The sequence below is a fragment of the Ptiloglossa arizonensis genome, chromosome 5 (assembly GCF_051014685.1).
Source record: "Ptiloglossa arizonensis isolate GNS036 chromosome 5, iyPtiAriz1_principal, whole genome shotgun sequence".
NCBI classification, from domain to species: domain Eukaryota; kingdom Metazoa; phylum Arthropoda; class Insecta; order Hymenoptera; family Colletidae; genus Ptiloglossa; species Ptiloglossa arizonensis.
Genome location: NC_135052.1, coordinates 786929 through 802575, shown reverse-complemented (window position 1 = coordinate 802575; position 15647 = coordinate 786929). Strand labels below are relative to the sequence as shown.

At 39.1% G+C, this 15647-nt stretch overlaps 1 protein-coding gene across 4 annotated transcripts; it reads left to right on the top strand.

Moving 5' to 3' along the window:
- Positions 1 to 44: 44 nt before the first annotated feature.
- Alh (coiled coil domain containing protein Alhambra) lies at positions 45 to 14504 on the top strand. Of its 4 annotated transcripts, XM_076312419.1 has the most exons (14): positions 45 to 546; positions 653 to 732; positions 976 to 1140; positions 1230 to 1427; positions 1508 to 1625; positions 1797 to 2173; positions 2258 to 2589; positions 3701 to 4234; positions 4310 to 4493; positions 4604 to 4826; positions 5090 to 5242; positions 5486 to 5750; positions 5830 to 5958; positions 6069 to 14504. In XM_076312419.1, the coding sequence occupies exons 1-14, from the start codon at positions 438 to 440 to the stop codon at positions 6217 to 6219; spliced, it is 3018 nt and encodes a 1005-aa protein (XP_076168534.1). In that variant the 5' UTR covers positions 45 to 437; the 3' UTR covers positions 6220 to 14504. The 4 variants fall into 4 exon arrangements, with proteins under 4 accessions (XP_076168534.1, XP_076168533.1, XP_076168532.1 ...); XM_076312418.1 differs by having other exon boundaries at positions 1508 to 2173; positions 4607 to 4826; XM_076312417.1 differs by having other exon boundaries at positions 1508 to 2173.
- Positions 14505 to 15647: the final 1143 nt, after the last annotated feature.

Below are 15647 nucleotides of genomic sequence, written 5' to 3'. Positions count from 1 at the left end.
GCGGCAGAGCGCGCGGCAGCGCGTGCGCAGATCGGCCGCGACAACAAAAATAAGATGGCCGACCAGCGAAACAAATAGAGCGCCGTTGTAAATAACAAACCGTCCAAGCACGTTCCGTGGAGAAGTTTTCGACGCGACATACGCGATGCACGGCGCCTTGTGATCACCTCTCGGTGCTGTCAATTCGTGTATCCACGACGCGAACCGTTCACGCGGCGAGGAACTCACGACCGCGGTCACAGCCACGATTCACCACCGTTGAATGCGTCACGCGCGTGTACGGGTATCGAGGAACGCGGCCAGAGAGGCAACCGAACCGAGGACCACCGTCGCCAGGATGCAATTGCGAAAGCGAGGCTACCTCGCGCCACGTCCTCACTTACGGCTCGCCTAGCTCCTCATGCTAGTCTCGTCTTCCGAACTGCTTGGAGCACAGCATGAAGGAGATGCTTGGAGGGTGCTGCGTGTGTTCTGACGAGAGGGGTTGGACTGAAAATCCGCTGGTGTACTGCGATGGTCAAGGCTGCACCGTTGCCGTACATCAAGGTTTGTTCCCACAAATGTTATACTACTCTCTGTAGAGTAGAATCCCTCTACAAACAAAGTGTGTTTCAATCAGCTGTGCGATACTATGTACAAATTGTTTTTACAGCTTGCTATGGTATCGTTACGGTACCGACTGGACCATGGTATTGTAGAAAATGTGAATCACAGGAAAGAAGTGCACGTGTGGTGAGTTAAATGTTGATCTTACAATCGTCTGTGTTTACATTTATATTTGTAAACACGTGGGTTGAAACATGTACATGCGTAAGCAATCGTTGTAGCATTTGATATTGCGTTAATGTTTGTGTGTATATTGTGATAAATATACGAATGAGAATGTTCTTTTTATGAAAAAAAAGATCTATTAAATGTTAGTACAATATGTAGGTTCAGTTTTTTATAATTGCTTATTATATTCTTACTTAACAGCGTTGCGAGTTGTGTCCAAGTCGAGATGGAGCTCTTAAGAGAACAGATCAGGCTGGATGGGCACATGTCGTTTGTGCGCTCTATATACCAGAGGTACGATTTGGAAACGTGACGACAATGGAGCCAATTATTTTGCAACTCATACCAACGGAAAGATTCAGTAAAGTAAGGAAATTACCGATATAATATTGTTTTACAGTGTATAGCGACTGTAATGAATATTTGGTATTTATTTATGATATTCGCTGTTTCAGACGTGTTATATTTGTGAGGAACAAGGAAGAGGTAGTAGAGCAAATGTAGGAGCCTGTATGCAGTGCAACAAGACAGGCTGCAGGCAGCAATTTCATGTCACGTGTGCTCAGGCTCTTGGCTTGCTCTGTGAAGAAGCTGGCAACTATCTTGATAACGTTAAGTACTGTGGATATTGTCAGCATCACTACTCAAAATTGGTGAGTTTTGTAACTGTTTGATAAATCTTTATTCATCCGCTTTATAGACTTAAGTAACAATTTCATTATCCAATATTCAGAAAAAGGGTGGTAATGTAAAAACTATACCACCTTACAAGCCAATACCTGCTGATAATGGCTCATCAGACTCGTCTCCTGAAAAGGAAGCAGAAACACCAATAAAGTCTTCGTCAAGTGGTAAACGAAAGAGTTCAAGTTCCAAATCCGCTACCAATTCTAAAAACAAATCCAATACTAGTCCAAGTCTAGAAATAAATGGCGTTGCTGACGACAAAAGCAGCAGCGGCCGTAATACACCCAAAGACAACACCACAAATTCCAGTAAATTCACAACTTCCAACTTCGTAGAGACAATCGTCACCCAATCGGAGAGTGTGTTTGGACATGACGGCACTACTTCCACTACTACCGCAGTAGCCGCTGCGACGATTAAATCAGGATCGAACGTGAACTCGGGCCACAAAAACAGTGGCCAAACGAAATCGAATTCGTCATCGTCGAACAAGACCTCGAGCCACAGTAAAAAGAGAAAAACCGGAGCACGTACGCCAACAGTGATAGGGAACGAAAACTCGAACCAATCGGTCAGCTCAGAAGCCAGCGGTTCTGTCGTGGTTGCTGTCAGTTCTATTGTACAGCAAGCGGTTTCAAGCAACAATGTACAGACAACCATAACAGAAGCCACGAGCCTAAGCACAACCACCGAACCAGAAAAATCGAAAAAGGTAAATAAACTTTAAAAAGTTTCACTCTGTAGATCATTATACGAAAATACTTGTAAAATCTGTGTTATTTTTATGTTTCTATAGCTGAAAGTTGAGAGCCCTATTCAGTCACTAGCGAATACCCCAATTAGTACCGAAGCAACTACTACACCTGTGATAATGGCTGTAACACAGTCTCAGTCGTTGGTTGTTACCCAGTCACCAACGACTACGTCGAACAGCATAGTCGTGTCCGTTCCATTGACCGCAACATCACTTCCTAATGCGGTGCAGAGCGTAGTAACAAGCGCTCCTACCCTGTATCAACAACTACAACAGAGCATTATCACCACAGCGGCTACCACTGAACTAAGGACGAGTGCTATCTCAAATTCTGAGAGGTTTACGCCGGAAGAAGCTCCTATTAAGAGATCTCGGTAAGCACGACATACAACTAAACTTCATATCTAAATACTTCCACTTGTATACAAGTATAGTAACGCATTTTTTCAATCATAAATAAAATTTTGCTTTTTATAATATTCGTTACATAATAACATACAACTTTAATTTGATCTGCTTTTCTTTTGAAACAATAATATTGATGTAAATCAAGGTGGTAATTTTAAGCGTTTCACGCTGTATTTCTATCGTAAATAATGCACGCATTTTTCTATAATATAGAGTGAATCTTATTTTACATGGAAACTTAATGAACGAAAAAATTATACTTTCTATTTTATAAACCTTTTTTTTTAAATCTATTTGCAATTCCAAAATCGATAACTAAATTACTGAGATCCACACGAGTATATTCTATTTCAAATACGCGCCAAAACTGAATGCATCAAAATGGCTGACCGTTGGATAAACAAGCCACTTTGTTTCTAACCTCTTCGCGCGTATCGTAAAAATTGTTCAGGTAGAAAAATTTTATGGTCTATGAATTTACGGTACCGTGGTAAATATCGTTCCATCGAGGTGCGACTGTTTTCTTTGAAAATATTGAAATCCATCGTGACAAATGGAAGGTGTTTACGACGACGTCGTGCTACATGAACACGAGAAATAATCTGAAACAATTTTTTTAATTAGTTCATTTTTCTAAGACTTAAGTCGTAAGAAATCTTCGGCCACATGAAATTTTGTGAATGACTAGTGATTCTGTTAGCGTACCTGTGATTCGTCTGTAGCTTTAAGGACACTTTGAGGTTATGTTTGTTTTTTCTACCTCAAGGGGCCTCAAGGGCAACGAACGAAGGAAAGGAGTAACGTGATGTTATAAATGGCACTGCGCAACGGTCCGTTTATATTGGTTCTTATACAGCAATGAATTTCGTAAATGTTTGCATAATCTATTTATATTACCATAAATGTGTAATTAGTTATATAAATTAGAGTCTAAAGTGTATCTTTGTGTAAATCTTTACTATTTTATTATTGTGGTCTGTTATGAACAGTAAAATTTACTTTATGTCTTTTAACTAATACAATAAAGACTTAATTCATAACCATACGTGTGAATGCATGTTTTTGTTGCTATTGTAGCTCTCAATCATCGGATAAACAGGAAAAGACCCGCAAACCAAAGCGAGGATCATCCAATAGTCAACCAGCACTGCCGCAGTCACAATCACAGCAGCAGCAGCAGCAACAACAACAACAGCAGCAGCAACAACAACAACAACAACAACAACAGCAACAACAACCACCTCATCCAACAGCTTCTTCTGTAGTAACATCAGTGTCTAGTAGTGCAGTGGTAACAACATCTAGACGAGGAGGAAGAAATAATCATCAGACTCCTCCACCTGCTGTAACTGTAGCACCTATACCATCCATTATTCAAGGACCCACGTTAAGTAGTGGGCACTTTAGCAGCGTTAATTCTGGTACTGCAAATACAATGGGTCCTACTGTCAAAGAGTCTCCTCCAAGCAGTCCTGGATCTGAGAGTATGAGTAGTAATGGGCCAGGAAGGCGGAAGAGGAAAAGTGCTAGTGCAGCCTCTACAACGCCTACACCTTCTGCATCCAGTACTCCAACACTTACAAACCCTAAAGAAGAGAAAGATGTCAAATTGTAATAATTATTATTAATTGTTGAAATGACACGAGTTTTTCTTTAACACATGTTTTAACTTCAATTATGTAATAGGTTTCAGAATGGAGTCAGTGCACCACATATGTTAGGAAATCAGTTGAATCCAACTTCAACAATGGCGCAAAAGATGTCTGACACCCTGTCACAAGAGCTGGAAGCACATTCTATTTTTACCGAAGCGAATAATTCTACAACGAATTTAGTCGGCCCACAGCTACACAGTCGGGTGATTGCGTCTGTATGTATTTTCAAAAACTCGCGAACATTGAGTTACTTTCCTAAAATAGAACGATAATAAAAACTGCTTTAAGCTTTCTCTGTCTCAATCATGCTTCATTGTTTTACAAGCAGATACGATCCACTCAGACAGGTGCACCACCTACATCATTTTCTTCAGTTTTTAATACAACAAGCAATACCAATCCTAATACTAGCACCAGTGCTATTGGTGCTGGTTCTATCACTGGTTCATTGGGAGGTGGAGCAATACCTCAAACACTGGATCAACTTCTAGAGAGGCAATGGGAACAAGGAAGTCAATTTTTGATGGAGCAAGCCCAGCACTTTGACAGTGAGTGTACGGCAAGGAAAAACACGCTTTTAGTCGCATGGGTTGTGGAAAAAAAATTGGGATCCTCTTTCTTTATTAATTTTGTTTATAAGTGACTTTGCATGAACTTACTTCAAACCATTACACAATTACTTTCTATTATTATTTTGCATTCTTAAATATGATAAAATGCAAAGTAAAGTGCTTTATGGCTAGTTAGGCTTAACAGTTATCCTATGTGTGTAAGAAATAAGATTAATCACACTCTAAAACACTCTTTACAGTCGCTTCCCTACTTTCGTGTCTTCATCAATTAAGAGCAGAAAACCTTAGGCTAGAGGAACATGTAAATAGTCTTTTGCAAAGGAGAGATCACTTATTGGCTGTGAATGCTAGACTTGCTATCCCACTGACAACTCAGCCCAGTACGCACCCAGGTAATTTCTTTTTCCTTATTCAGTTGCTACTTAAATCCTTTGCTATTTAATTTCAAACTTGATATGAGAAATGTTTCAGCAGCGATACCCATGTAAATTTAACGTGTCGGCCCAAATAAAGGTTCAATTCAACAATATCTGTATTTTATTCGAAACGTTTCTTGTATCAAGTTTAGAATTATACTGCTGGATAAAATTGATAATTATTTTTGTTCTTTATTTACTTTTATGAATCAATTGTAGCGAATAATATACATCCGACTGTCAATCCGTCTCATCCCAACGTTCCACACCCTGATGTTCCACCAGGAGCTGCGGCTCCCGTTCCGAGAGTGAACCGAGAACCCCGAGTAAACAACACGTACATGCCTCATTCGAGTTCCAGTAATCATTCGACGACGTTGGAGAACGGTTTACCGCCGGATCCTTCCCCCCCAGCCGCGGCGTCTTTGTCTCAATATCAACATCGGACTTCATTGGTTGCACCTCAACCAAGTCCAACGATCAGGTAAAGTGTCTGTCTTTTGAACAACATCGCAAATAGAGGTATTTTAAAATTCATTTTTTGTTGTGTTTATTACGAACAGACATAGCCCGGCAGGAAGTGCGTATCATCAAGGGCAACCGAGTAACATAGTGTCCCCGGCACCTGCTAGCAATTCTGGAGTTGTCAGAAACTCTTCCGTTACACCGGATCCACTGCGTGGGGTGCCAAGGTGATAAGTTAAAATTTTCTAGCTATGCTTTTTATTGTTATTTCGTTTTTTTCTGTTCTGATTCGTTTTCGATCCCGTTAAAGCTTTATCGATAGCCTATTATCTTTCAGGTCGGTTCCACAATCGTTGAGCAGTTACATGCCTTCAATGTATCAAACCACTATGTCCAGTTTGACAAGTAATCAAGTAGGTAATGTTCATAATCTTCACTCTCATGGACCTTCTCCACCCAGTCATGGGCCACCAGGGAAACCCAGCTGAAGATAGATGCAAACATCAAGTAAACAGAAGCGTGCTGCATCCGTTGACAGACGTGGGAGTGATGGAACTTAATCATCAACCGAGAGACGTATTCTATTATCCGTAAAAGTGGACTGAAAATTTGTCACCTTATTTTCAAAAAACCAATCCGACCCGTGCTTCGTCATTTAAAATTGACTTTGTTTAATCTCGACTTCTGGGGTCTCTGCTCGATTAAACGCGATTGATCAGTAGCCTTACGTTTTTTTAAGACGTTTAGACGAAAGGTAATATTATCGATCGGAAAGAATCTGTTGCATTTATCGTTCGATCGCTGTATAATTCATGACTTTATTAATTTATAAAGGGACGATACCGTAGCTGATTCTAAGTAGACGCATTTCTGTCAATATATAGACACAAATTTTGACAAAGTATCGATTCGAATAATTTGATTACGAATTATAATGATCGAAACGCATGCGAAATGACAAGCACGGCATATAGGGGTAAATTACAAACGAAAAAGGCAGGCATTTTAGAAGTTTGTTTTCTTATTTCGTTTCTCCTTGGTTGTGCGTCGTCGAGCACGTCTGAGACAATCTTTCCATCGTCGGCATCATGATGAAAGAAAAGAATAACGGCAAATCCGGAGATGTACAAATCTTAGATTGTAAGTTAATCTATCGCGACGAGAATAGCAATAATATTTACATGTAGGTGTACATTTTAACGAAAGGTAACCGCGTGTAAGTCTGGTGGTACGACAAAGTTCACCCATCGTTTTATACAGAGGCATTTTTTGCAAAACGTTTCACCACCTACGTACGGCTTCTTTTGTTACGCGGCCCACGATATACAAAGAAAAGTATACAGAACTTAGAGAACGTACAGTATTCGCCAAACTGAGTACAAAATGTTTGATCAACAGGTTGAATAATTCACTCTGTCGGAGCTAGAACCAATTATATACTCGGAAAGGTTGAATAATTCACTCTGTCGGAGCTAGAACCAATTATATACTCGGAAGTGACTGCCCCCGTTACGTCGACTTTTTCCTTTTACTCGGTTTAGTGAATACCAGATACTCTCTAGACTCTGAACTTATTTCTTTTATTTTTAACATCCTGCAAATTCAAATGCCATGCTGTTCACTTTTCTTTTTCGAGGGATCTCTTTAGAGCACCACTGTCGACAAAGGGTACACTTTTAATACGTAGATTGTAATGCAGAATCGATCTGTCTCACAGTTGGACGATGTATATTCTAATCTTATACATAAAACATACTACTTAGACGTACAACACGAGCACTGCCTTCCACCAATAAAATGTCACCGTGAGACAGAACGATCGGGAAGCTCCTCTTCGTAGCAAACGTATAATTGTTTCTACATTAATTTGGTTCTCGATTGACTGATTGAGCTGAACCGTAAGTTGTGGAAACCATATCGGCTCGGAACCTTAACGTTTCATAGGTTTATTCTCGAGCATGCTTGAGAAGTGTTTTGCGATTGTACATTGTAGGTTTCACACGCTTCGTTCGTGAACAGCGGGTTCATTTGCGATTCATCTTTCTTCGTTGCTAGTACCTTACCTTTCTCGATGGCACCGCACATTTCACTCGGATCGAAAGCGACAGTCGCGACCTTTGTCGATCACTGTAACGATAAAATCGTATACTAGACGCGTAATCAAAACTTGTTAGAAGAGTACACGAAGCTGTTGGGAGAGTTAATGGTAGGACTTTTCGCTCAAGAGACTAAGGGCTATTTGTACGATGAAATTCGGCTCGATCGTTTTTAACAATTGTGACGGAGCGGTCGTTTAAAATGAACAGCGTTGTACGTGTGAGAGTATTTGTAAATGGTACGACTAGTTTTTCTCTTTTATCGGTTGGTTCGCGTGCTGTCAAATGGCAGATAACTCTACTGAAAATCCATGGAGTATAAACGGTATGATCATGATGGAAAGGAAACATCGGCAGAAATTCATTTTTCTGATTTTTTTTTTTTTTCGTTTGAGAAGTATTTGAATTTTAAAAGTTAGAGTGTGCAACACGTTCCACACAAATGTGTGAATAATTTCTCTCCTCTTTCTTTTTATATTACTGCCAGGCTATTAGGCCCATTAGGGTCAGGTTTCGTTTCGTTACGGACGATATTGTTTTAACGAAAACGTTTACCGTATTGTGTTCTTTGTTTTAATTAGTACTTTACGGAAAGACGATTTTAGATTGGTGCGTACTGTGTTTGAGGATTACCTGAGAAATCGATTTGCTCTCGGTAAAACGTGTAAATTTTTTAAAACAGCACCGAGAATTTTTAGGCTTATATTGTACGATAACGATAACGCGTATGCAATGATAAGATTGTAGTAGTGGTAGAACACGAGGACACCAAATCTTCAGGATAGCTCGTCACCACTCAGGGAAAATCAATTTATTATACAAAATTCTGTCGAGTTTTCTTCGTGTACGTCGATTGTGTCGAGCACAAAATTCTGGCCCAATTATTGTACATATTTGACAAACAACAAGTAACACTAATGTGAAATATACATTTTATATTGCATACTTGACACGTTCACTGTTCGAGACCTCCGAACCAATCGTACATCGAGTACCTATGAACGTCCCATGGTAATAAGCACACTGCCTTATTTTTTAAACGCTATTTAATTATAACTTTTGTAAATATATTTTTAATTATAAAAACAAAACAAAAAAACTGCGGATCGAGTGGATGATATTTTTATGCATGTGTTCAGAGTTGTGATTTCAGTTTAGGAATTTTATTGTAACGTATTGCAAACACCCGAAATAGAAACCTGCGTAGGATGTTTGAAATCTATTGTTTTTTTTTTTTTTTTTTTTTTTTTTTTTTAATTATAATTTATTATATACAGTCTAGGACAGTGAACACGTAAAGTACTTGCGAGGAGGTAACCAAACTGATGGTCTCGAAGGCAGTAATTTTGTATAAAACTCGTCGAAGTTCTAAGAAACAGTATTAGAATGTTCTACGTGTAAAACATTAATTCGATAATATCCGTATAGGTAAAATGCTCGAAATGATTCTTATCGTACAAATATTGCGTCTTATGAGAAACAATTGTAAAAATTAAAACTTTTTTTTCGATCGATGTTAAACCCGAAACTTCTAAATTGTACGATAAAGGGTGCAGAATTTTAAAGCACGACTCGATGGAGATCAATAATCTAAGATCTTGTAGAAAGTTCGAAAGGGTTTCCAACAAAAAAGAAAAACGAAAAAAAAAAAAAAAGAAAATAAGAAGTGATCGTTGAAAACAACAGTGCGTTTATACCAATGAAGAGTATTTTATGCATTATCAGTGTAGTATTGCTGTACGTTTAAGGTAATATACGGTACGAGAGAAGGATGCGAGAGAGAACGAAGCATGCACGACAGAAAAGTATGAGCGAAGTTACAAAGAACAGTACGATAATATTTTTACACAGCAGACCGTGCCAAATTTTTGCAATCGAATCATTGAACATCTCAATCTCTTAAACGACCGTCCAGGTTGTTTAAGATTTTGAGACTGAAATCGCCTTCGTTCACCTGAGAATAGAATGTGTGATTCAGGGTAAAAGAGGAAACGTGACTCAACGTCGCCCTTAATTTTCTTCATTATCGTTTCAATGGATATGTTCACGCTGCAGTGAGAAAAACACCGACTCTCGTTCTTGTGTTCACTTTCAGTTCGTGTACAAATAAATTATTGTGTTCCTAATCCGCCGTGGATCGACTATCGAAGCTTGTCGCTTAAAAATTTGACTTTTAGTTTCACCAAAGTCTTCTCTAATCGTAGGGAACATTGGGTTTATACGCAACGAACAAGAATAATGCTAACAAGTGTTTTCGAGGCACCAAAAACTAAGTTGCAAACAAACGTTCGAGAGAGAGAGAGACTATTATAAGAAACCGTGGTACGTTATACGAAAAAAAATAAATAAATAAAAATAATAATAATAATAATAATAAAATTCATTAACGGAGGCAAAATTGTATCGTTCTTCGAGAGTAAAGCATATTTCTGTACTTAATCGACTTCCGTTGTAAATTTTGTATAAACCCAGTGACCTCTGTTTATTAGAATGTTCTATTCGTAGATTTATTGTAACTTTTAAATGTTTCGTACGTATATTTATGTACACAGAAATCATGCGTTTACCATAGACGTAGATCGTGTTAAGTACGTAGTAATTCGCGAGAAATATTGAACAAAATACTTGTTCCGAAATCGAGCTATCGGAGTTCGACGCATCATTCGTTCAAATTGTATCGACAATTACAAACTGTTAGAGAATGCATTAAGAGCAGACAAAGTTCCATTTAACATTTTCTCTTGGATGAAACTCGAGCATTTCGGAAGTTCGAACGTTCTTCAACGTATTTAAACCAGGGACTTAGACCGAAATAGAAAACACCGACATTATAACGATATTTTTCGTTCGCATCTGGGAAATTCCTTATAGAAATAGAAGTATGGAACTACACAATTGTTTCTTACGACCCATTTCTTCTGTATGATTTTTATAAATATTATATACGTTGTACTCATAAGCGTATGTATCCGTAATGTTACATCTGTATCGTGTATACAATAATCCCTGTATAATTGAAGCGAAATTATTCCCATCACTGTTTGTATTTCTTCGACGCGAACGACTAGGGCAAGAGTGATAAGATGTGCAAGTTAGGGTTAAATTTAACCCACTAATGAGAATTAAAATTGTTATATTTGTCAACAAGTACGTTTACATTCTAATTTTGACGTGGTACCGTTAATTTTGTAACTCCTACTCGAGCGACCAAGCTTATCTTATTCCCGCCAAAACTGAAATAGTTAAAGGAATTATTTTAGTAGAAGTATAAAATGAATAATTAGACGAATGTTTCTGGTAGGATGTGGTCTGAAATAATATACTAAATAAGACATCAAACGAAATGAACTTATAGGTTATTTTACGAATTTAGAAATTATTTTCTTGTTACGATATTCTTAACAAATGTAAAAAACACGATCTTGCAATTTACATTATACGTTCGAAATATTTGGTTAACCAAGGTCTCTCACAGAAATTATATCACGATACATACGTTTTTAAAAAACTTCCAATTAGATATACTATTGAACTTGGTTATAATGAGCACTAGGGGATTAACAAACTTTCTCGACATAATACATCACAAGCTGTATCAGCGACGAGTTAAATTTATCGTCTACTTTCAAAAATTTTCAAAAACTTGATAAAAAAATAGCTTTAAAAAAGAAGAAAAATGTTTAAAAGAGAATACAGTATATTTATACATTTATATATTATTTGTATTGACATAATTGAACGATTGTAGTTATATAATTACAGCATAGTTTTTCAAATTATTCACAAATAAATTGTGTTTAATATTATTTGTTCGTAATTGAAAACTATGCCGGTTAATAAACACGATTATTGAAGTTGTTAATCTTTTTCTCAATAATTTAATTTTCATATTATTTTAATCTTTCAAAATTTGTATTTACAAAAGTGAGCGATCGTATTGGGATACGATTAAATTAAAATTATGAAATTTTGTTCGTTAGAACCGTGATTTTGTTGTACCTAATCTCGTTATAACCAAATTCGATCGCAGTTGAAACTGATCTGAATAAATTTATATCTGGGTACATTTTTGTCACGAAATCCTCGTATTGGTAATATTCATATGAAGATACAAAAAATAGTAAAATTTTAATTTTCATTAGTGGGTGATACATTCCGCGTCTCACAGTTTTCGATCGCTAGCTGTTGAGTTCAAGTAACGCGAGACTCGCTCGCACATGCTCCATCTCGCTCACTCTTGGTGTATCCGCGTCACACTTTTCGTCGAATACAATCTCCGTGGCCCGATTTGGGTCCGAGATAAAAGGTTTCCCGAAACTTTATCTTCCCTGAATAATTAAATTACCGTGAACTCAATGTTGTTTCAATTATCCGAGGATTACTGTTCTACGAACACGTTTCAGACAGTTACACAAACACAATTTCGTATAAACGATAATTAGAAAAATACCGTTATACTGACCTCGGTACGATTACCAAGACACCTTCGATTTTAATAAGTCCCTGGTTCGAACCAAGACTCTGATTTCTGTAAAAAATCCAGAAAGTCAAAATGCGATTCGCGAATCATTCAATCCGATGCTAGAGAAAGGAACAAAATTTTGTCCAAACTGACCAGCGTCCAGGCGGGGCAGCAATGCTTTGATTGGCCGAAATATTGGCACAGACGTACCCGTAGCATTTTGATACTCGAGTGGTCGCTAAAAGTAGTCACCGTTCACGAAAACAAGTGTGTGTGCAAACGGGACCAAACACGGCACCGTTTGCGAAGCGTGTTTTCATTTTTCTACGAGAAAGCGAGAGTTAGCTTGTCTCTGCGAGAAATCCGCGTCTCTGGACAAAACGAGCATAAAAATTAAGCGGCTCGCTCTAATATAGTCGTGCGAAAGAAAAGGTGGCCTCTGGGAGTTATCGAAGAAAGACGAGCACAGCGGTTTTGTTGTAGGTTGTAGGTTCTTCCGAGTGTCGCGACAACCAGGGTGGGATTTCGTTGCATCGAGTATTGCAAAAAGATCGAACCCGGGTCCCCGTGAACGTTTACCGGGACAGCCTGCAACGCGTCAATCCTTTCGGTGTTGATACGAAACCGAGTCGAACCGGGCGGCGCGCCACGTGCGGTGAACGCCTGTGCGGCGTTCGGTGAATACGCTTAACGAATGTGACTACCGGATTTCCGCACGGGGCATGCGCTCGAGTCAGCACCGAAGAGGTTATGGCGCCAGCAACGCCACGTAGCGAAATGAGAAGCGAAACGAAATGGTGTACCGTCGAAGACGAAGCACAGGACACTTCGAAGATCGCCGATGGTCTTTTGTACATTTTCGAAACGAGCAGCTGACCATCTTCCCGCCGAGCTGCCCGACAAATGTCATCTTCGAACTGCCCTGGCAACGTGTATCTACGATTGTACCCGTTAAGCGAGGAGGGAAAATCACACTATGAGCGAAATACTCTACGTATTCTCGCTCGGGGGAAGATTTTCTAACGAAAAAAGGCTGATTGTTTTTTTATCGCGCCAATGCGACGGTTCATCGACGACCTCGTCCGCCCTTTGGGGAAGATAACCTCGAGCTTTATCGGGGTTGGTGGTTCCCGAAATCTTTGACAACGCGTTCCCTGGTCGAGCTTTTTTTTGAGCGCGTCGCCGAACAGAGCTTCCAAAATTTCCCACTTTTGGATCGAATTTTAATCTTCGAACGAAACCGTTGACTTTTCGGTTGTCAAAGTTTGATCCTATATCTTGTTTATTAACACGTTGATATTAACACGTACAAAGTTTATTTAAAGCGTTTACAAGGAACGAACCCTAATATTTGTAAACTTTTAAAATGACGATACCGTCGTTAGCTGTGCTATAAAATAATAAGTACACTAACAAACTATCGAACAGTTTTACTTTTTACGTTACAGTTGGTATAAATTTCAACGACATCCCTAATCTGGTCTTTAGGCTTTCAAAATACATAGATCTTTCGTATACAAGCCTACCACGGACTCGACGAACACGTGTTACTATCACCGCTAGAGCGCAGCACCGTGGACCCTTATTCATCGTACGTTTTCTAACCTATTTCGAACCCGAGGAATATTCTCGATTTGCTGGAAAATTAACGAACAAACACGTTTTACCCTTACCGCTCGAATGTAGCACCGTGGATCCTTATTTATCGTAGGTTTTCAACTTATGGATAAAAATTGGGAAAATTGTCACTATCGAGTTGACGCGCTCCACGAAGCGAGGGGAATCACCGACCGAACGCAGGGAAACTATTAGAGATTCGTCGAAGCGGGTTGATTGTCTCGATCGGAATGTTTCGTTTTTATATTTACATCCGATAGGATTTACGCGAAAAGAATTGTAGCCGTGTGGGACAGGGGACGGACGAGGGTGAACGTTCACCACTGAACAAAGACGACGCTTCTGACGCAATGCAGTTGAACAACCGCGCGCTGCGAATTCTTCCGAGCTGCTCGGCCCCCACTCCGGGTGGATCAGAACGGAGGAACCGTTATTTGCGCGCGATGGTCTCGGAAACGTTGTCCCGGAGTCGCGCGGATAAGTTTCGGATCCAGGGATGTAAATCACTGTGCGATACGATTTTGTAATGTAACTGTGCATACGGAAGCATGTAATAAAAGAAGACTAAACGACGCCACCGTCGCAAAGGTCCCTCGACCTTTCAGATCCTTTTTTCATCCGTACAAATTCCCGCCATCTTTGACAGTGAATTTATTTCATCTCCTCCACGCAATGGAAAATTGCTCCACGGATTACTCTAAATGTCGAATAACCGCGAGAAACGATGTACGAAGATACGATTATGGATGATCAGATGACGGTGAAAGTCACGATTGTCATGACACTGTACGACGGTATAGCGAACAGTCTTGTCGCGATGGTGATCTGAGAATTTGGATTTCTTTTGGTAACGAACTTTATCGTTTCAAGAATGATTCGAACAGGTGGTAAAATTAATTTTTTATGAAACATTCCAAAGGTAGGATCTCGTATAGTCGAAAAACCATTGCACAGTCGTGACGGTTCTCTGCTACGTGAGAATGTACCTTAACTGTTGCTTATCCCCCGAGTTTCAACGTAAGATAATAATTTACAATGAAACTGATCGAAAGATAATCTAAGAGAACAAACGAAGTTGCAAATAGTTTGGAATCGCATGGCACGATGGTCGATTTTTATTTCTAGATTTATTCGTCTTGGTTAATTCTTACAATGTTGCACAAAACCGTTGAACATCGAGTTGAGTAAATTGTCGATTCAGTTATCGTTGAGTTCTTCTCACGTTAACGAGTTACGATTCTTTACAGGTTCACTATTTTTATTTTCAATATTAAATATTACTAAACACGAACAACTGGTTGTGTTCGCCTGGAAGTTCCACGAAATAAAATATACGAAGCAAAGGATTGTTTTCCTCGATTCGTGGATTACGTATCGGAGAACATTTCTTTCGAGACGGAAGTAGAAAGAGTACTTCCTTGTCTATAGAAGTATGAGTATTTCTAAGAGTGCAGACGAATCCCTGGCGTTTGCCTCAGTAACGGCCAACGATCGTGGGAAGTCTCACCTGCGACCTCGTCTCCAACGAATCAATATTACACGAGAGTGTACGAATACACTGTGTTTCGTGGATAACGCTGAAAAACTCCTATCAAAAAGATACAATTGTTACTTTGTCGCGTGTTTGTAGACCGATCTATGAGAAACGTCACACGGAATTTCTTCAATTTCGATTTTAGAATATACACCTCGAGAAGGAATATGCAAAGTTTCAAGAACCAAAATTGTCCAAAGTTCGGAT